At 46.0% G+C, this 20,771-nt stretch overlaps 1 protein-coding gene and 1 long non-coding RNA gene across 6 annotated transcripts in view; one reads left to right on the forward strand and one right to left on the reverse strand.

The window, feature by feature from the left end:
* The window catches only part of COL7A1 (collagen type VII alpha 1 chain), a 106,255-nt gene that overhangs the window by 53,625 nt on the left and 31,859 nt on the right, over window positions 1–20,771 (forward strand). For all 5 annotated transcript variants that reach the window (XM_081850977.1, XM_081850980.1, XM_081850978.1 and 2 more), the window contains 26 exons: window positions 91–126; window positions 611–691; window positions 985–1,020; window positions 1,232–1,276; window positions 1,904–1,975; window positions 2,064–2,108; window positions 3,188–3,214; window positions 3,309–3,350; window positions 4,346–4,426; window positions 5,253–5,288; window positions 5,411–5,446; window positions 6,288–6,368; window positions 7,163–7,198; window positions 7,883–7,954; window positions 8,714–8,758; window positions 8,963–8,998; window positions 9,586–9,621; window positions 11,919–12,023; window positions 13,081–13,116; window positions 13,522–13,557; window positions 14,098–14,145; window positions 14,962–14,997; window positions 16,274–16,405; window positions 16,842–17,042; window positions 17,455–17,490; window positions 19,955–19,999. In XM_081850977.1, coding sequence (XP_081707103.1) covers window positions 91–126; window positions 611–691; window positions 985–1,020; window positions 1,232–1,276; window positions 1,904–1,975; window positions 2,064–2,108; window positions 3,188–3,214; window positions 3,309–3,350; window positions 4,346–4,426; window positions 5,253–5,288; window positions 5,411–5,446; window positions 6,288–6,368; window positions 7,163–7,198; window positions 7,883–7,954; window positions 8,714–8,758; window positions 8,963–8,998; window positions 9,586–9,621; window positions 11,919–12,023; window positions 13,081–13,116; window positions 13,522–13,557; window positions 14,098–14,145; window positions 14,962–14,997; window positions 16,274–16,405; window positions 16,842–17,042; window positions 17,455–17,490; window positions 19,955–19,999 — 1,518 coding nt within the window. The remainder of the gene's footprint in view (window positions 1–90; window positions 127–610; window positions 692–984; window positions 1,021–1,231; window positions 1,277–1,903; window positions 1,976–2,063; window positions 2,109–3,187; window positions 3,215–3,308; window positions 3,351–4,345; window positions 4,427–5,252; window positions 5,289–5,410; window positions 5,447–6,287; window positions 6,369–7,162; window positions 7,199–7,882; window positions 7,955–8,713; window positions 8,759–8,962; window positions 8,999–9,585; window positions 9,622–11,918; window positions 12,024–13,080; window positions 13,117–13,521; window positions 13,558–14,097; window positions 14,146–14,961; window positions 14,998–16,273; window positions 16,406–16,841; window positions 17,043–17,454; window positions 17,491–19,954; window positions 20,000–20,771) is intronic.
* Window positions 13,189–14,817, reverse strand: LOC309335797. The gene is made up of 3 exons (XR_014153736.1): window positions 14,746–14,817; window positions 14,326–14,412; window positions 13,189–13,585 (listed from the first exon to the last, which is right to left on the reverse strand). It is a non-coding gene; the product is annotated as an uncharacterized lncRNA (long non-coding RNA).

A 20,771-nucleotide genomic window follows, 5' to 3' on the forward strand; every position in this document is an offset into this window, starting at 1 on the left:
GAATGTGGCCTCAGCCTCTGTAGGAGCCTCTGCTTTCCTGAGTGACATAGAACCGTATTAATTATCTGCTTCCCTTCCCTTCCAAAACAGGGGATTGTTGGTTTGACTGGCAAGACGGGTGCAAAGGTAATTATTGTGCTTTGGCTGAAGGGAGCAAAAGGGTGCTGATGAAGTCTGGGCTAGGCAAGTGGTGCTTGCATCGTTATAGTGTGTGTGTGTGTGTGTGTGTGTGTGTGTGTGTAAGAGAGAGAGAAAGAGAGAGTATGTAATGTGGGGATAAGGAACCAGTGAACCTCCAGATGTTGCTGGATGCCAACTCAGATAATTTTTCATCACTGTTCATGCTGGCTGGGGCTGGGAACTAGAGTCCCAGCCAGTGAGCTTCATAGCAGAGCAGGAATCTCAACCTCCCCAGTTCAAGTCCAACACACTATCCTGGCTCCCAGAGAGTGGTTCTATGCAGGCTGTGTAGGCGTTGGGGGCAGAAGCACCTTTTAGTCTTTTCAGAGAGGTTCCAGTGCCTGGTGGTCAGTTTGGGGCTCTTTTAGGATCCCGCATTATTTGTATTAATGTCATGTTCATTTCCTTGCCCAATGGTTCTCTTGCTTAGGGTGACCCAGGAGACCCAGGTGAGAGAGGAGAACCAGGAAGACCTGGACTTACTGGACAGATGGGACAGAGAGGAAAAGAGGTAAGTAAGAGAAAAGAGACTGCACCTTTTTCAGACCTGGGATCTACCTTTATCCTAAACTTGCATTTTGAGTACCAGCTTTTTTTTTTTTTTTAGCCATGCATTTGTATGGTGACCATGCTGCTGGCTTATTGGTTTAGATTGCAACAGGGCAAGGCATGTGCATACTTAACAAGTAGATTCATTTGAGGGTACTTAGGCTTTAGCACAGGGCCTGCTGAAGGTGTGGTTGTATTTCGGTGATAATAAGAAGGATGGAAACAACTTCTCTGCTGTGGATTCTTTGCTTCTAGGGTGAAAGAGGTGACAAAGGAGATGAAGGAACCCCAGTAAGTAAGAACTTCTCAATTTGCCACCTTCCCACTCTGATGTTCCTGCTTTTTCTTTTACTTATCAAAGACAAAATGCAAAAATAAGAGATTTATACTCCACCAACTGTCCATTTCTTTAAATATAGCCTACACATAATGTATGCAATACCAAAATCATGTTCAAGTACTTAGCCCTCTCTCATTTCTTCTTTTTTTTTTCTCTCCCAAGGGTGAACCAGGTCTACCGGGCAAACCTGGAGAGAGGGGTCTGCGGGTAAGTACAGTGGAAGCACTGCCCAAGCAGGGGATGTGTGGCATGAAGTTGGGAATTATTTCTAAGAAAAGTCATGGAGACATAGATACAGGATGCTGTAAACACTGAAGCAGGGGACTGTGGGTGAGATGACTTGCCAGCACTGACTTGCCATCCCTTCAGTGTCACAGCATAAAACTCCGTCCTTTGAGCAGAAGAGCTGCTGTGCAATCTTTTGCTTCTTGTATGGGCCTAGCCTGGAAGGTTGACATATTAGCATACGCCAGAGGTTTTCAAGCTTTTTGAGTCCACGGCTCCCTTGACCAACTACATTCTTTCTGCGACACCCCTGTGGGGCTCAGGAGCCCAGTTGTGTCACCCCTTGCCTGCAGAGCTGGCAGCCTCTCACCCTTTTTTGAACACCTTCCCTTGTGGAGTCTTCCCTTGTGGAGTTGAAAAGGAGAATTTCCTTTTCAACACAGCATTGAATTCCTCGGCCCTCTGATTGCCCCCTTCCACTGACTAGTTTCCCCGTCCAGCCTCACTCCAATTAGCCAGTTCCACAAGGCAATGCCCCAGGCCTTTCCCAGTGTGATATTGGCTACCTGATAACGTTCTGATTATTTTCATTTCTTTTTCACATCGCAGGGTCTGCCAGGAAGCCGAGGGCTCCCTGGCGAGAAGGGGGACCAAGGCGACCCAGGTGAAGATGGGAGAAATGTAAGAGCCCATTGTGCACCCCTTGACTCGGTTGCAGCACCCACCTACCCCAGGCTTGCTTTTACTATGTTGCTTTTTCCCTTTGCAGGGCAGTCCTGGAGCACCAGGGTCAAAGGGTGACCGAGGAGATCCTGTGAGTAGCTGTGCTTTTCCCACTAAGGGCTGCTCTAGCCAATCTATGTCATCTGCTTGAGATCTTGCCCAGAGGCATAGACCTTGCTGTGGGGCTCCAGATGAGAACGGACAGGTGCATGGTTACTGGCACCAAACAGGGCTGCAAAACAAACATATTATCTTAATACAGAGCCACTCAGAATGGCTGGGGCAACCCATTCAGATGGATGGGGTACAAATAAAATTAGTAGTGGCATTAGTATTATTACAACAGCAAGCTGCCTCCATGTTTCTTCCTGACCATGGGAACTTCCAGACACACACAGACACACAGATCCTTGTATAAAACAGATGCAGTGAACATTCAGAACCTCCCAGCAGTGCTTTTACAGGGGCTGGCTTTTGCTCTCCACACTCCTCGTTCAAATCTATTTCCCTTCCTTGTGTCCACACTGGCAAGCCGAGTCTCCTGTGCCCCCAAGCTCTTGGCCTACACAAGTTCTGGCTCCTTTCTGTTTCCTTGAGCGCTCAGTCTGGCATCCTCCAGTGCCATCTGTTTGTGGTCACATCCCAAAGGTTTTTGGCACTGAAGATGCTGTTGTCACACTTCTTCACATTACACTAATAAGGGCAAATCCTGGCAATGGGTGCTTCGTATTCTTCGTATGCTGGTGCTGGAGTTGGCAGCCTGCCTCCCAGGGAAATGACTCTGAAGGCTAATGATGCAGCAGCCTTGCTGGGGCTCAATATTTGATCAGTGCCTGAATGGGTAATCACCTGGGAAAGCTTCCTAAAATCCTAAAATGGAAGAAAGGCAGGATATGTCATTAATCATCCAAGCAGAGGAGGCTGAACTAGCTGGCCATCTCTGAACACCCACCCCTTCTTGACTGCATGTCCAGCATTATCCCTCTGAAAGAAACCTGGAGCCCTCAATGCCCGCTGGAGATACAGGAATGTGTGCTTTTCATGGTGTGCATCAGGGATGCCCCATCCTCCTTACTAACAAATGTGATGTTTATCTTTGCTCTTGCCTGGGACATAGTGCTGAATCTTTGTTTTCCTTTCTTCTTCCCACTTACCCCCTTCCCCTTGCAGGGTCAGCCTGGACCCCCAGGCCAGACAGTAAGTTCCACGTTTTCCTCCCCAGAGGCAGTATTTTGCTTTGGCTCTGACTTTGCAAGTGTCTAACATACCCCTCCTCTTTTCTGCTCTGCAGGTTGGTACAGGACCTGGAGGAGGAGGACAAAAAGGCGAGAAGGTGAGTGATCTGGCTCCAAGATCCCATCCACCCTACCTGCTGGGAACTGTGGCGGGAAGATGGCGGCCTCTGGACTGCCAGCATTCTTGGTGGGAGCGGAAATCCCAACAGTTATGTCCTGCAAAGAGATGCTGCTTAGGGGCTAGACTAGACAGAACATTGAATGTCTTTGCATTTAACATGGTGTCAGAGACATGGCCAGCAGAGAGGAATCCGCAGAAGGGGAGGAAGAGGCAGAGGAAAACAGAAGCTTGATTCTTTTCCACAACGAAAGGGAGATAAGCCCTCCTCGCTCTGGAATGCTGCTTGTATGTTTTCGCAGCAGCACAGAGATGAAGGAGCAGGAGGCAGGTGGTAGGAGGGGGTTGGATTCAACTCCAGAGGAGGAGGAATTGGCTGCACCTGAGTCTCCAAGAAGTAGGAGGCGGAGCAAATGATTAGAACAAAGGAAGACCAGCAGGAAGGCATATATCTGGCCTTGGGAGGGGCCGGAAGTCAGTCAAGTCAACTGACTCTGACAGTGAGGAATGAGTTGTGAAAAGCTCGGACTGCTGAAAACCTTGTTGTTGTTGTTTAGTCATGTCCGACTCTTCGTGACCCCATGGACCACCTGTTATTGCTAAATAAACCTTAACTAGTGAAACTGCCAGTGTTCCATGTCTTGTGTGAGAGAAGTGCTAAACCTGACACATGAAGGGTGTTTTTCATAAAATAAATGCAAATAGAATCAATGGGGGGAGCTGATAAATAATCAAGATCACAGGAGGTGTGGGGGGGGATTAACCCTCCCCCTTCCCCCTGTACTACAATCCTCTGCTCTTTACACAGGAAGGAAATCCCATATGGGCATTTGAGCATCATGTCCAGTCTGACCCTCAGAGAAATCAATCACCCTTGGGCATTCTTCAGAAATAGTTCTGTGGATATTGGTTAATGAGAAGTGAGGGCATGCCGTTGTTGTTTCCTCACTCACTGCACCACTGTTTCCTTTACAGGGGGAGCCAGGGGACCCTGGAGAAGATGGAATGAAAGGCGTCAAAGGAGATGCTGGTTTACCTGGCCTGCCAGGAGAACGAGTAGGTGCCGGTTCATTGGAGTTATATCTGAGGATACCCAAAACCTCATCAAGCTAAGACTGAGGCAATGTAGAGCAGCCACTGGAGAAGAAACAAACTTTGGATATAAAGGGGATGAAGGGCAGGTTTCTAGGTTTGGAATGGCTTCATCTCCTATTGTTTACGGCAGGGATTGCTGAACTTTTTGGGGCTTTTGTCTCATCTATATCGGGAGAAAACACACACCGCAATCTGTTCTATTGGCTACAGCAGAATGCTTCTTCCAATTTCAACAGGAGAAGACCACTGTGGGGGCCAGGGAGGGCCTGTGGGGGCACATGGGTGCCAGTGAGGGCCATGTTGGCCACTCGTGTTTATGGTTCTCTGTACATTGCTTTGAGTAGGAAGGGTTGGTGCATCAAAGCAAAAGATAATCATGCCTTGGAGAGGGTAATGAGGGATAATCTCAGGGGTAAGTGACTTTGTAGTGGATAGCAAGTGGCTTCAAGGGTGTATTTCTCTTTGTCAATTGGGCCCTGGCTAGCCTTACTTCTAATGACCTTCCAGCGGCAGTCAATGGCATTTTTATTTAGACAAGTCCCTAGCCCACAAGCTGATTTGTAAATACGTTTGAACTGGTTTTAAACTGGAGTCCTGTTGATGTTTTAACCTGCCTTGTTTCTGAGTGTATTATATTGCTGTTTTATTTATCACATTTTATTATATTTGTATGACTGAGAACCCTTGGATGGAAAGACAAGGGCTGTTGGCGTAAATGGCCTAAAAATTTCTAAACATCAGCCACACACCCTTCTCACACCCTCCTTTTTTTGCCCCTCTCTTGCAGGGAATTGAAGGCTCCAGAGGTCTCCCTGGAGTTCGTGTAAGTCTTTTTCTGTCTGCCTTGATGTGTCCTGCTCCCTGTATGATTTCTGGGGAGCTTAATTCCCAGCTCTGTGTGGTTCTTTGCAAACTAAGCACGTGCTCATCTCTTTCATTTTGCAGGGTGACCCCGGAGACCGAGGTCCTGTGGGAGAGAAGGTAAGAGAGCTCTGACGTTTAGGATGCTAGAGGTGAGGGTGAGAACCATGGAAACTCACTGTATTTATCATTCTCCCAAGTAAATGCTGTACCCACTTCTATCCACAATAGCAACAGCTTGTTTACTTTTTAAAAAAGAAAGCTGAGGTTTTCTCTGATGCCAATTTTTGTTTCGGATAGCGAATTTTGGATTTAAATGGAGAAATTATAAAATAGCTACAACTTTATACACTAATGCAGTGCACTTCTTCCATGGTTCTTGCTGCCACTGTCTCTGATATTGCTCAGTACCTCAGGAGCTTTATGGAGCCACTGAAATTATGACTGATGACAAACAATAGTGGCAGAGATCCCACAGCCTTAATTCTGCAGATATGCCTCTTCCTACTGCCTCTTAAAGATCAGAGGCTTTTTCACACCTGCCTTTTAAAGACTGTGCAGAGGCTTATCTCCAGTCTTAGTGATGGGAGATACAACTGTCAAAGAGCGGGCAGAGGCTTATCGCTAATCTTAGCACTAGGCAACACACTGCTAAGATTGGAGATAAGCTAATGTCTTGTCTTAGTGCTGTGGTGCTTAGTGCTAAGACTGGAGATAAAGGATCTCTTGTCTCCAATCTTAGCACTTAGTGCTTAGACCAGAGATAACAGAGCTTCATGTGTAATGTCAGGTGACTGACAGATGGGCGTGGCTTGCACAATTAAGCCCATGGGCTAGAGGTTTTCCAAAGATCCAGAGCATAGAAAACGTTTCCCACAGCTCCCATTCTTCCTGCTTGCTACCTTCCAGAGCACTGTGGTCCAGAACACTCGGCACTCACTCTCATTTAATTCTCCTCCAGGGTGACCGAGGCCCTCCAGGGCAAGATGGCCGGAATGGGTTAGATGGGAAGCCTGGTCAAACAGGACCTGCAGGCCCAAGGGTAAGTGTAATGCTTGGTAAAAGATACAATTTGCAGGTATAGCTAAGCCGAAGTAGGACTGTGTCATTGTCAGCCCAGTCAGCTGTCCTGTGAGCTGCTCTAAAGACCATACCTAGAGTGATTAGAACAGGCAGCCATTTTGTAGCATTTGCCATCTGCCTTAGCAATATGTCTATAATAAGGAAGCTGGGTTGATCTTTTGGCCCCAAATTAGGAGAAGTCCTCAGAGTGTTTATTGGGCCAGATTAGTTGGCGCAAGAGAAAACTTTTGACTTTCACAGCAGTCTTCGTTAGGCGGAATGTGATTCTGACTAGTGATGAGAGCTTTGTAATGTGAAAGCTTGTACACTCCTTAACAAGCCTAATTTAGTTTTAATTGGATCACATTGTGTCACCTTAAAAAGGGAATTAAACACATTTGTCCAAGTAGTAAATGTGTTCTTATAGACTCCTAAATGAACCTCTTGTTTTGCTCTAGAACCAGACCTGACTTTAAACGTAAGAAGAGAGATGTTTCTGTGAAAAAAAACAGACTTTTTGCCTCTCCAGCACTGTGTGTAGAGAAATTGGGGTGGGTGGGAGGTCAGGGGTCGGGTACCAATAAATATTAGCTGTTGCAAATAAAATAACAATGATGTGATTATACCTGCCTCTGGGGCTTGTTTAAAGTATCTTACCATCTTAGACATGAAATAAATAAATAAAATGGTGTTGCATCTCCTGCACACTAGATTCTAAGTTTGCTGTATGCCTGGCTCTCAATCACATCCACGTCTTATTCCCCCCACCCCTAGGGTGATCCTGGGAAGCAGGGCGATCCTGGCAGAGATGTAAGTATGGGTACCTCACATCAGGCTATGTGAGTTTTGAGCTCAAATGCTGATACAGTGGTACCTCGGGTTAAGTACTTAATTCGTTCTGGAGGTTCGTTCTTAACCTGAAACTGTTCTTAACCTGAAGCACCACTTTAGCTAATGGAGCCTCCTGCTGCTGCTGCGCCGCCGGAGCACGATTTCTGTTCTTATCCTGAAGCAAAGTTCTTAACCCGGGGTAATATTTCTGGGTTAGCAGAGTCTGTAACCTGAAGCGTATGTAACCCGAGGTACCACTGTACTTTCTCTTGCAATCCTGTTTCAAAAGTGAGGTGCTACTTAGAAGCTGAAATCTTACAGCAAGTCCACCATTTACTGTTTCTCCATCTCCTTAGTCTGCTTGAGCACAGCTCCTGGCCTTTCTTCTTGTCAGTGATTAGCACTTAAGCACCTTAGTGTGGTCTTCAGGGACTACAGAAAACCCTGGCCTATTTTAATTTTCCTCTTGCTGATCATAGTGCAGTCTGTATAGAGTCCTGTTGTCTTACCCATCCTAAAGGGTGCTTGGCATTCCCTTTCCACACTGTGAGAGATTTCTTAATCTCAGCTGCTAAGTATCTTATGAAGAGTTGGGTCTCTCTTCTGCTTTGCAGACTAGCAGGGGTCTACTTCTCACCTCTTTGCCTCCCCCCCCCTTTGCAGGGTCTTGCAGGTCTGCGTGGCGAGCAGGGTCCTCCTGGAGCAAGTGGCCCCCCAGGACCTCCAGGATTGCCTGTGAGTAATGTGCTTAGGCATGAAGGATGGTATTCTGCACCCACTGATAGTATTGTGCAGCTGATCCCTGATAATACACACCCAACATCATACTTCCTTGTAGTGGCTCCTGTTATGACGTTGCTCTTCTTCTGTGTCCCATCCTGTATGATAAGAGGAATAGTGAGTTTGCAGGACAATCAAAGAGAAACAGCTTTGCTGTTTGTAAGGACAGTCAATGGGTGGTACATTTAAGACTGGACGTGCACCTGGGCACTCCCAAGAGGCAGGTGATGGAAGTGCGTAGTTCTTCTGAAAGGAGGAAAGGTGTGCTTTCGGACGACCCTGGCATTGCTTTGGGTTGAATGCAACCTTCTGCTTCATAATTCTACTAGATTGCCTCTGTTATGTATCTCCACAGGCTATAGTGCAGATTGCATTGGTCATTAGCGCATCAACCCTACCAGCCAACATTGGCCAATCCACAGTTTTACATCGTGTGAACGCAGCCTTGAAACACAATTTTCTGAGCAGCATGGCCCGTACCAAAACTGGGACGTTTTAACATCTCCCGGAAAGGTCTCCCTTGCCTCTTCCTCCTTTTGAAATTGTTATGTTTAAATATTTTTTCACTGAAGGATGAAAGCCAGAGTATAACGAACAAAGGGTGATCTTGTGCTCAATTGATGCAGATTCAAATCCCAGTTTCTTTACGGTGATCCTGGGCAGTTCAGTGTCTCGGTTCCCTCTCTTGGCTCACAACTTGCATTTCTTTTCCAGGGCAAGCCTGGCGATGACGGCAAACCTGGGCTGAATGGGAAGAATGTGAGTGATGGGCCTGACCCCCATCCCCTGCTGGAGAAGTGGGGCTTCAGGCCTGACAGGCAAGGGATTGTATTGGTGGGGTGGAAGTGTGGGAGACTGAAAGAGCACTTTTTATCAGATATTGCAGCAAATGGGAAGATCAGAGCGATTGGTCTCTAAGCAGACCTTGGAGCTGTAACATAGATGTGACATTTTATTTTCCAGGGTGAAGATGGGACTCCAGGAGAAGATGGGAGGAAGGTAAATGCCCTATATGTTTTCCTAGTATGTTAGCCAAACCTCCTCCTGCTAGCCAGCCTACTTGCAGCCTATCAGAAAGCAGGGGGGGGCATTATGATGAAACAAACCCCTCATCAGAGGTACCATTATTTCCAGCATGATCACCATCCTTCTGTAGCTCATAGCAGCCACTTTGCATTAAGAGTGTCAGTGAGCTGTGCAGTGATGAGTGTAAGGCAGCAGCCGCCGGTGCGGTGGGGCAGAGCTGCCCTTCCAACACTGGTTTTGCTGAAGCTTACCTGGACTGGGCTGAAGCAAGGCAGGTTGGCAGCAAGGTTGGGACAGTACAGGTACATGGGCAGAGGCAATCTGGCACTCCCACCACAACCCTGACCTGCCGCCACCCCAGCCCTGCCCAGGGTGTGCTGCAGGGATATTCTAGTCTGGAGAGTGCAGCACCTCTTCTACTACTAGGTGTAGGGATCCAAGGAAGCTTGGACCTCTCTGTTTAAGGAATACCAAGAGTAGGAAGGCATGGCTCAATCCTGTCTGTACTGCACAATGGTAATTTTAATGATAAAAATCTTGTTTTCATTTTTCCTATTTAGGGGGACAAAGGTGAAGCTGGAGCGTCTGGCCGAGATGTAAGTACCTTTGCTTTTGAAAGGTGGCATTATTATTATTCCCAAACAACTTGAAATTTTAAAGAAAAGAATTTCACATCAGGTTACAGCACATTAAAACGCCACATAAAACATTCCAGAATAAAACATTACTGAAGAACATCAAATATGAAGTATATATTCAAAGCAGCGTAATTAAAACATTACCTTAAACATTTAAAAAGAAAACATTATTTAAAGGATGTCAAATATCAAATGCATGTTTAAAACAGCACAATTAACAAGAGAATAAAATATTATCTTAAGCATAAAACAAGTTTGCCGGTATCCCCACCTTGGCTAGCAGTATCCATTAGGTGCCTGTGCCTCTTGGGCAACTAGATCACAGGCAGTGCTGCCAACTACAAAATGCAATTGTATTTTCCCAGCAATAAATGAACAATATGCTTTGCATGCTGGGTAGATCTCCCATAAACAGCTCAGGAACGCAGTGCCCTCAAGGACCACCTTTCTCCATACGAACCCAACCAGACCCTGTGATCATCATCTGAGGCCTTTCTTTGTGTGCCTCCCCCATGCACATTCTGGAGGTTGACAACATGAGAACAGGCCTTTCCTGTGGTGGCTCCCCACGTGTGGAATGCTCTCCACAGGGAGGCCACCTGGCACCTTCATTATTCACTTTGAGGCATCAGGTGAAAACGTCTCTCTTCAACCAGGCCTTTGGCTGATTAACATTCTGTGGCTTTTTAAGTGTGTTTGTGGAAGAGGAAATATTGGTTTGTTTCTGTTTTATTATGTATTTTGTGTTCTCGCATTGTATTTTTCTGTTGTGAACTGCCCTGGGATCTTTGGATGAAGGGTGGTACACAAATTTAAATAATAATAACAATAATATCAATATTATTGGGGAAAGATGTCTGAATCCCATGAGCCAGATTCAATTAAATAGTTGCGCTACTGGGAGGCAGCCCCCCGAGTCCCAATAGTGCAATTGGGCTTTCCTTCCTGTGTGCACCTTCTCCCACCAAATCTCTTTTAGGAGATTGAGAGAAGTCAACTTGGGGTCATCACAGGGAGATTGTTCTATCTAGCAAGCAGAAATGCTCGTGGTGACTGAACAATCATAGCAGCGCAATTTTGAATTCCTCCCCATGCAATACTTAAGCCTCTGTTTGTTCATGCATTTATTCTTTACACACTGACAGTATAGGAAAAGCCCTGTGACTGCAGCTGGGCATTGAGTGGGATTGTCAGCCTCAGCTACTCTATTACTCAAAACTTACTGCTTTTCATGTCACTGTGACCTGACCGATAAGTTGATATTTTTCATTTAAGATGCTATCTGAGTTTGAGGCACAACCTGACCCTGAGGATAGAGCTACATCCTCCAGATTTTTTTGGGGGGAAACCTAAAAGGGAATCATTAGAAATTACAGGGTTTCTGGGAGCTTTAGACAGGTATTTGGAGGCACTGGCATTCAGAGGTTTTACCTCCACTGCCAGAAGCAGTCTGCCTCAGAACCCCAGTTGCTGGGAATGACGTATGGGGAGAGTTCGGTTGCACTCCGACTCTGCTTGCAGGCTTCCCCCAGGCATCTGTTTGCCACTCTGAACTAAATGGGTCTTGGGCATAGCTGTCAACTTTCCCCTTTTCTTGCGAGGAATCCTATTTGGAATAAGGGAATTTCCCTTTAAAAAAGGGAAACGTTGACAGCTATGGTCTTGGGCTTGCTCCAGGAGGGTTCTTATGTTCTGAAGGAATACAGGCTGCCAAGCAGTGCAGATTAGAGAGAGTACTAGAAAATTACTGAGGGGAAGCTGTAGTTAATTATTAGAGCTTCATTTTCTTTTCTTTTTAAATTGTGTGTGTATAAAATATGCACACATTGGGCTTTTCTCCCTTTTTTGGTAACGTACTCTACAATATGAAGTACCAGTACCTCTTTTTTTGCTGCCCCTGGCAGCCATTTTGTGCTGACGCCCACAGCACTTCTATCAATATATGAGTACTGATGCACCTCATTCATACACTCCCCCCCCGAAAAGCACAATGTGTGTGTGTGTGTGTGTGTGTGTAGTAAATTGCTATTAGATGCCTCATGAAAAGAAATTAATCAATGAGATTGTTGATGATGATAATAGTAAATAAATAAAGGATCGCTGGTGAATCCCCAGCCCCAATGAGCTTAAAAGGGCCTCAGGCAGCAGGGCTGAGAAACCTGCAAAGCCACTGCCAGTCAGGAAAAGCCAGATGGACTCTGTATAAGGCACCCCCTTCTGTATTACGTGTTACTGCATATGTTCTTTGCTGGCAGGGTCGCGAAGGTGTGAAAGGAGAGCGAGGGACCATTGGGCCTCCAGGCCCCCCAGGACCACCGGGTATTCCTGGCATGCCAGGGCAAGTTGGTCCTCCAGGCCAGGTGAGTAGCCTCCTCACGCATAATAAGCACCACATTATTTTTGCCAACTTCACCAGCAGAAAAGGGCGGACTCTCCCAGGATGCTGAACCGAGAGCAGAATTGGTGTTGTTTAGTGTGAAAGGGTGGCGCTGTGGGTAAAACCTCAGTGCCTAGGACTTGCCGATCGCATGGTCGGCGGTTCTAATCCCCGCGGCGGGGTGCGCTCCCGTCGTTCGGTCCCAGCGCCTGCCAACCTAGCAGTTCGAAAGCACCCCCGGGTGCAAGTAGATAAATAGGGACCGCTTACCAGCGGGAAGGTAAACGGCATTCCGTGTGCTGCGCTGGCATGCCAGATGCAGCTTGTCACGCTGGCCACGTGACCCGGAAGTGTCTGCGGACAGCGCTGGCTCCCGGCCTGTAGAGTGAGATGAGCGCACAACCCTAGAGTCTGTCAAGACTGGCCCGTACGGGCAGGGGTACCTTTACCTTTACCTAGTGTGAAAGGCAATCCAGAGTTGGTCTCTCTGCCTTCTGCCCTATCAGTCCCAATGGGCACCACTGCTTCAAAGTCCTGGGGAACCTTGGACTTCACCTCACTGCCTACCTGGTCAGACATTGGGAGGTCTGGGAGAGAGGTTTCAACTTCCCCCACCCCAGCATACTTGATTCAGTCAAGGCCACTGTCCATTGGATAGTGATTTTTGTCCTTCAGGAGCACAGGGGTTGGAAGTCTTTTTAAGTTCTTCATACAGTCAAGAATTCTGTCCCTGCACTCCTAATAGCTCACTAGAAGTGCTGGGGAAGAAGCTCCCCCCGCCCCCCAGGATAACAGCCAAGGTCACTGCACACAGCAGTCTTGGCTCTGTTGGCTGGAGAGTAAAATGTGTGTAAGAGAGAGAATGGGGAAAGTTGTCTGTATTTGCATATGTGAGCTTGCACACTCATGGGTGTGCAGCCCCCAACCCTGGTATCCCTTATACTGGGAGTCTCGGCAGAGCCCATGTGATTAAGGATTCATTTGTGTTGAGTGTCCTTGCTTAGTTGCTGTTTTGCTCACCACTGTTTTGCTGTTTTCAGAGCATGCCAGGCCTCCCAGGGGTTTCAGGACAAAAGGTAAGCAAAGCCTTCTGCTTCAACTTGCATGCAGTTTGACGGAGTAAGAAAATATAGCTAGCACATTGCAAACCTGCCTCCGTGTCAGCTGAACTCTCTCTGGGATATGAAAACTCAGCCTTGAAAGTATGGGGCATCCTCCTATGGCCACTCTCATCAGATGAGCTTATGGCCAGAAAATAAACAAGGAGACATGCTGTGGACTGGAGTTCTCTGCAGATCTGAATCCCTACTGACAGTAGCAGGATATATTGCCCTGTGTGCCACAATCCATGTTGCATGACTCCAGGCCCCTAGACCCAAAGTACCCTATATGGAGAGCCAGAGATCTACCATATTCTGCACCCTTAGTCAGAAATGAATTTCTCTCTTCAGTACTAACTCCTTGTGTGCATTGTGTTTCAGGGAGACAGAGGAGAGCCCGGATCCAAAGGAGATCAGGTGGGTATCTCTTAAAACCATAAAGCACCTGAAAATTAGAATGACATTGTGGCCCCAAGTGTTGGAGCCCCTTACAGAGGGGTCATTGACTCAGCCTTGTGGAATCCCTGTTTTATTATTAGCTGCAGTTTGCAGTGAGTTCCACCTGCCACAGCAATCATTTTTCCTTTTGTCATGTAAAACGGTGATAATATATATGCATCCCACTTTGAGAAAGAGTAGATTTTCAAGGGACTCAAAGCTCATTGGAACCAGGACTTACTGTAATCTTATTGGCAGATCACTTGGGTTCTAGACCATCCCCAGTCTGCATGGGCTACATGAGGCCCTTTGGCATATCATGCAGCGATGCATATGAATGGGGTATTGTCATGCACAACACACCAGAGGCTTCTGCCCACATGAAATGCAGTCTAATGACCATTGATGGGGGCTGTTACATGGTGTACAATGCGCACCTATTGAGTACTATAGCTGTACACAATGAGCCTTATTTTGTTTTCCTTCTCTCTCCCCCACCCTGCACCCCGTCACCTACAGGGAAGACCAGGGGAAGCTGGGCTTAGAGGTGAACCTGGAACAACACCGGTGAGTTAACAGACATGCTCTTTCACCTTGAGGGCCTGGTAAGGGGACATGACACATGTACAGATTTGCTCTCTGTTTAAATTAACTATAGACCCTGGGAGAGGGTGTGGCGGTGTTTGCCTTCTCCCAAATATGCCTTGTGGCTTGAGTCATGGAAGGAAGTATTTGCTCTGTAGGTACCTTTCTGCAGTACCTCTGCTTTCCACTTGTAGCACTCTGTGGTCTGGGTTCCCACTGGTGGATCGGAGGGGGGACTGATGGATGTTCCTGACAATGGATAAGAGATGGTTTTTGTTTTCTCAGTTATATGGCATTACTGTGCCTCCTTATTGCCATAACTGGAGTATTCTGCTGTGTTTCTCTGGAGCACTACTTGGAAAATGAACTCACATATGTAAAAAATTATTAGTAATGGAAGCTAGGGAACTTGTCCAGCAACAAACTGGTGAAATATAGAACTGTCTCAGTGGGAATCCTGCCCTAAGACAACCATCTGCTGGTATAGCTTCCTTTATGTGTCTCCAGTTGGGAGTTCCCTTCTGCGGAGAGCAGCTTATATATAGGCACGACATCAGAGGGATATATCAGGTATGGACTCACCTAGCTCTGTGATGTTGCTCTGACTTCTTATGGTTCAGTTGTGCTCTGTTGTGATGTCACAATAGAGCTAATCACCCATAGGGAGCAGCAAGACAAGGAATACAGGAGGGTGGCGAGAACCCTCAAGGCAAAGAGTTGAGAGTTTGATATTTGTTTGTAATTTATCTCCCCCTGCCTACTTTTTTTGCTAATGGGTTTCCTCCTCCTTTTGTCTAGAATGTTGAACGTGCCTTAGAAGCGAGTGGAATTAAGGTATGAGTTGGCAGCCTCATCTGCCATTTTGCCTCCCAGGTTATGCTTTCCAGTGTACATCCATCGTGGGACCTGATTCTTTCTGGTGAATAACTAGGCAGATGAAGGGAAACGTTTCTAGGCTCTGTCCAAAGTGCTAGAATTAAGCTTTAAAACCCTTAAAGAATTAGCACCATGGTACCTTAAGGACCCTCTCACTTAGGGTTCACTTAGGCAGTGATGGTCACCAACTTGGATGGTTTTAAAAGAGGATTAGACTAATTCATGGAGGAGGGGGCTACTAGCCATAATGGATATGCTCTGCAGTTGGATGCAGCAGTGCTTCTGAAGACCAGGTGCTGGAAACCACAGGAGGAGAAAGTGCTGTTGTCCTTGAATCCTGCTTGCTGCTGGTTTCCCAAAGGCATCTGGTCAGCCACTGTGAAAACCGGTTGCTGGACCAGATGGGCAGTTGGTCTGATCTAATAGGCTTTTTTAAGGTTCTAAACAAATGAAAGTTCTTGGGTGCATCTTACAGTATACCTTAAGGTTTCTGATCCAGGGGTACCTGCCCAGGTACAGTGGTACCTCAGGTTAAGTACTTAGTTCATTCCAGAGGTCCGTTCTTAACCTGAAACTTTTCTTAACCTGAAGCACCACTTTAGCTAATGGGGCCTCCTGCTGCCACCGCGCCGCCAGAGCACGATTTCTGTTCTTATCCTGAAGCAAAGTTCTTAATCTGAATCACTATTTCTGGGTTAGCAGAGTGTGTAACCTGAAGCGTATGTAACCCGAAGCGTATGTAACCCAAGGTACCACTGTACTTGGTACAGCATCAGCACAGACTGCAGGGATGGTGGGGGGAGTTGCTGCGGTCCACTGTCCTTTGATCTCCATCACCAAGGAATTCCTCTAGGAGGGCCTGCACCTGGTGTTGGCCTAAGGAGGAAGTAAACTAGAATTAATGCTGGTGTACCTTCTACTCTGCTGCACAGAATGTTATTTCTGGGTGCTTTTAGCATCCATGCTGAAGTTGCCTCCGGTGTTTCAACTTCATGCCTTCCATGATGACCATAGGGCTCTCTCAAGTTATCATTGGTCCGGCACACAGGGCAGGGCATATATTAAGTCTGCCTTTTGCTCCAGATGGAGGAAGGGATGGTCTGGAAATAGGGTGTGTGTGGAGATCATGCTGTTGAGGTTTGTGCTTAAAGGTTTGTGCACAGTGTGGTGGACCAATTCTGCCTCTTTTCATTTCCTTAGCAGACAAACTCAACTCTCCCTCCTTCCTTTACAGATTTCCTTACTGCGGGAGATCACTGGTGCCTTTGAAGGGAGTTCTGATCAATTCTTGCCTGCCCCTGTCCGCTTGAAAGGCATGAAGGGTGACAGAGGGGATCCAGGAGAGAGAGGGCCAGCAGGCAGAGAGGTGAGGTTTACAATTCCCTAGCTATCGTGCTCTGATGTTCATGCAAAGGTCTGATGGAGCAAAAAAAAATTTCACTTGGTGCCAAAAGTTGTTCACTATTGGTGCTAGCTTCAGGGGAGGGAAGTATTCTGCAGTGGTGGCGCCACTATCAGGAATGCCCTTTTGGAACTGAAGGATATAGTGGAGCTAGAAGTACCCAAAATTCAATGTTAATGTAAAGAATCTGATTATCTGGCATGGGAGGTTAATAGCAGCTGTAGCTGCTGTGACCTGGTTCAAAGCTCCTTGTGGAGAGATCCATCCTGTTGGAATTACCAGTCTCCATGATGAAAAGCATTTGCAGAGGTGCTTTGCTCATAGAAATCTCTGAGCTTCCTGTTGTAGAGAAAGCTGATCTGAGGCCTGCTAGATGATGCTCTGTATATTTTTTTTGCAGGGGCTCATAGGCTTCCCTGGAGAAAGAGGCCAAAAGGGAGACAAAGGAGACCAAGGCCCGCAAGGCCCAACAGGGCGTGCCATTGGAGAGCGGGGGCCAGAAGGACCATCTGGCCAGCCAGGGGAGCCTGGGAAACCTGGAATACCAGGGGTGCCAGGCCGGGCAGGAGAACTTGGAGAGGCTGGGAGGCCTGGAGAAAAGGTGAGCATATTAAAAGGTGGGAACAGAAAGGGACACCATTAACTGGGAAGGCACCTAATGTGATGAGGAGCTCAAAAGCCCCCAAGAAACCTTGGCCTACCCCTCCAGTGACCACATTTTCCGAATTCATGACTTCCTCATAGTCATTGCATGAGTTGGATAGAGGCAGAGCAAGGGAGGTTCTCCGAAGTGGGATTATCTGAGGGAAACATCAGATTATTTGTTTATTTAAAACAATGAAAAGTTACACAGTTAAACCAAAATAAAGCCATGTGTTAACAATATACATAATAGACTCATGGCACAGCAGCAATAAAACTATGCTTTCACATTTCCTGGATAGCTCATTAGTACTTCTTTTCCTGAAACAGTTTTGTGGTTCTTTCTAAAACTCATCATTTTCTTTTTCCAGGGTGATCGGGGTGAGAAGGGTGGACAGGGAGAGCCGGTGAGTGGGGGGTTTTTTTATTATACTTTGAGTCCAAAGCTATCCATCTTAGGACAGGTGCTAGATAAATCATCTTTAAAATTATCCATGCTGGGGTATTCATAGAAGAAGGAATTTGCCAACTATTTGTTCACGCTAAAAATATATGACTTGTAGTGTAAAGTGAATTCTGGAAAATTAACTTCTTTTGATATTGGCAGTTGCATTCTCTTAAGTGAGATGTGAGGTTATGTTATATGATCATTAGCTGTGTGTGTACCTGGATGTTTTGTGACTAATTGGTTCCCCCCCCCCCATGTTACAATTTTGTCAAGATAAACATTGGGTTGGGTTGGCTCTAGACTTAAGTTGGTCACACTTTACTCCCGTTGAGATCAGTTGTATTTATGTACAGCATGACTAATGCTCCACTGATTACAGTGGGACTAAAGTACTGTACAACTAATTGGGATCCAACCTATTATCTGGTTCACACATAATACTAAGGCAAACCATGACTTAGCATAAATGCATGTATATATGGGTTCCCAGAAATCAGATCACAGCCACTTTGCTTCTCCTCTGGTTCTCGTACTGCTGCACTTACGTTGCACTGAGTTTAGCTTCACATATCATCTGAACCCAGACTCACCCCAGACAAACCACAAACTGTAACCAACTTTTATTCTTAAGAGACAACATGAATCTACCTTGGAGGAGAAAGGGTAAGGTCATGTCCAACTATCATGGATGCAAGCTCCACTGATCTTGGATGCTCCTGGTTACCTAAATTTGCATGGGGGTGGGGATAGGAAGGGTATGTTTAGATTGCTTTAATTGCACAAGAAAATACAGGTCTTAATTGGTTCATTTGGGAGAAACAGCAAAGGTGGGAGTGCCTTGTTGGCCAGAAAATGAAAAGGAGGCAGTGGAACAAATCTCTAGAAGACTGGAGTGCATGTTTGATATGCACATCCTGTATAAACTGAAGCTGAAACTATATACCACATTTCAGAGGCATACAGAAAGTTTAAGGGAAATATGCTTGGGGTTTGAAGAGGTTTCAGAAGCAAATAGACAGCAACAATCAAACGAAGCTGTGGACCCAGTCCGAAAGCTTAAGGAGAAATTTGTGAAAGGGGTCTATCATGTGGTCTTGAGAAGGGAATAAACATTGCTGCTTTGGCTAAAGTGGAGAAACTCCTTTCTTGGAGTTTAAGGAGAAAAAGTATTCAGGAAAACTGTCAACCAGACAGGGCACTTGTAGACTGGTTTCAGTATGAATACAACTATATACTTCTCTTGCTGTTGGGGTCTGGTTGTTATAATTCTGTGTATAGGCAAGAGCATAGGAAGAGCTATACTGGATCATACCAAAGGCCCATCTAGTCCAGTATTCTGTTCCCACAGTTGCCAACCGGATGCCCATCGGAAGCCCACAAGCAGGGCATGAGCACAATAGCTCTCTCCTGCTGTTGGCCTCCTAGCAGATGATATTCTGAAGCACTCGACCTCTGAATAATATATAGCCTCCATGACTAGTAGCCACTGAAAAGTTTAATTTATTAGACTTCAGAGTGATTGCCAATCTGTCTCTCTGCATCTATCTCTGAGAACAGTGTGCATTTACAAATGCAGCTTCAGGACAAAGATTATATACTGGTTTTGAGGATATAAATCCTTCTGAGACAAGATATTTGCCTCAGGGTAATTGGTGTCAGTCCAGTCTGGAGCAGGCACTGAGGGCTGCCTTACTTGAAAACAAAGTAGAGAAAGTAGACAGTTCTTGAATAATGAAATACATGTGGGATAAGGAAAACCCACAATTCTGCAGATAAGCATCGGAGGGAGGGAAGCGGATGTGTACCACTTTTTGTGCTTGCTGTTTTTTCTGCTCCAAATCACCCTCATGTGGCTTTTCTCCACCAGAGAATTCTAAACTCATGTTTATTTTTTTCGCTTGTTTAAAATATTCATGAGTTACTTTTCTAGTAAGAAGTCTCAAAAGTGATGTACAATCATAAACCAAGCCCTAAGCACATGTAAATAACACTAAAATATTTAAACTGGAAGATTAAAAGCCAACACCTCAACCCAAGTTTGGAACTCTGCTCAGGTCAGGGAGAAATCACTTGGGGGAGGGAAGTAAAACAGAGAGACAAGCAGACAAGGACACGGTTAAGAACCCTCCCCTATACTGCTTTTTGGTTCTGAATCCCATTTTCAGGAAGTTTATTTTCTGTATTTTTCTTTTTTAAAAGTGGCATCTAGGCCCTGTTACAGATGTTTTGCCTGTAAAGTATAGTTCTGAATGATATACCTGTGGTGGGCCTATCTCTCTGTATTCCTCATTCATCCCATGCCTTTAGGAGTTACTGGACAATGCTGTTGTGACACATTGTGGGTGGGGGTGAGTAAGACTTGGATCCCTTCTTTGGCAAATCCTCCATGTATTTGATCATTACCGTGTTTCTCTTGTCCCCAGGGCAGAGATGGCTTACAAGGGCCACCAGGGCCACCAGGACCCAGGGTGAGTGATTCCTTCAACCATATATATGTATGTGTGTGTGTGGTTAATATGAGCTCAGCATCTGGGGACGTGTGTGTGTGTGTGTGTGTGTCCGTCCCTTAGATGCTGAACTCATATTAAGCTTGTTCACATAAGCTGTTTCTACACAAGCGCATATATTTTTGTAAAAGAATGTACACTTTTTTATTTTTGTAAAAGAATGCACATAGTTTGATTTGTACAGCCCAGCTCTTGCGAGCACAAATGGTACACTTATTGAATGTAACACGAGGAAGACCTATAATAAGTCAGTGTAAAATGGTGTTGAGTTATATCCTGAATTCTTTGAACTCTGTGAAAAAATCCCTGTGAGAAAACCCAAGAAAAGGGGAGACATAAACATGTTCTTCTGCTTCTAGTCCTTGTGGATTGTACCCTGTGGCCATGAATGCCTTGCCCTAGACAGCCTTGTGTGCTTCCTTGGACTGGCAATTCAGTGTTTTGAAGCTCAAACAGATCCCATCCCTTTACTCCTTCCTCTGTTGCTATTTTGCCCTGCCTACTTACTAGCTAGATTTCTAATGGGAATAAAAATTAAAGCTTTTCCCTAACACATGCTGCTCTAAATTGATACCAAGCCTCAGAAGATAGTGTTAAGCATTGCCCGTCTTCCAGCTGAGTCCAGGGTCTTCAAATTTCGCTGTCCACTTTAGTTAACTAGAAAAAGCTCAATGAGTAAGTTATGAATGCCCATCAATGTGAGGTCAATCTCACCCCCCTTACACACACACAC

The sequence above is a fragment of the Podarcis erhardii genome, assembly GCF_964252035.2.
Source record: "Podarcis erhardii genome assembly, chromosome: 2".
NCBI lineage: Eukaryota > Metazoa > Chordata > Lepidosauria > Squamata > Lacertidae > Podarcis > Podarcis erhardii.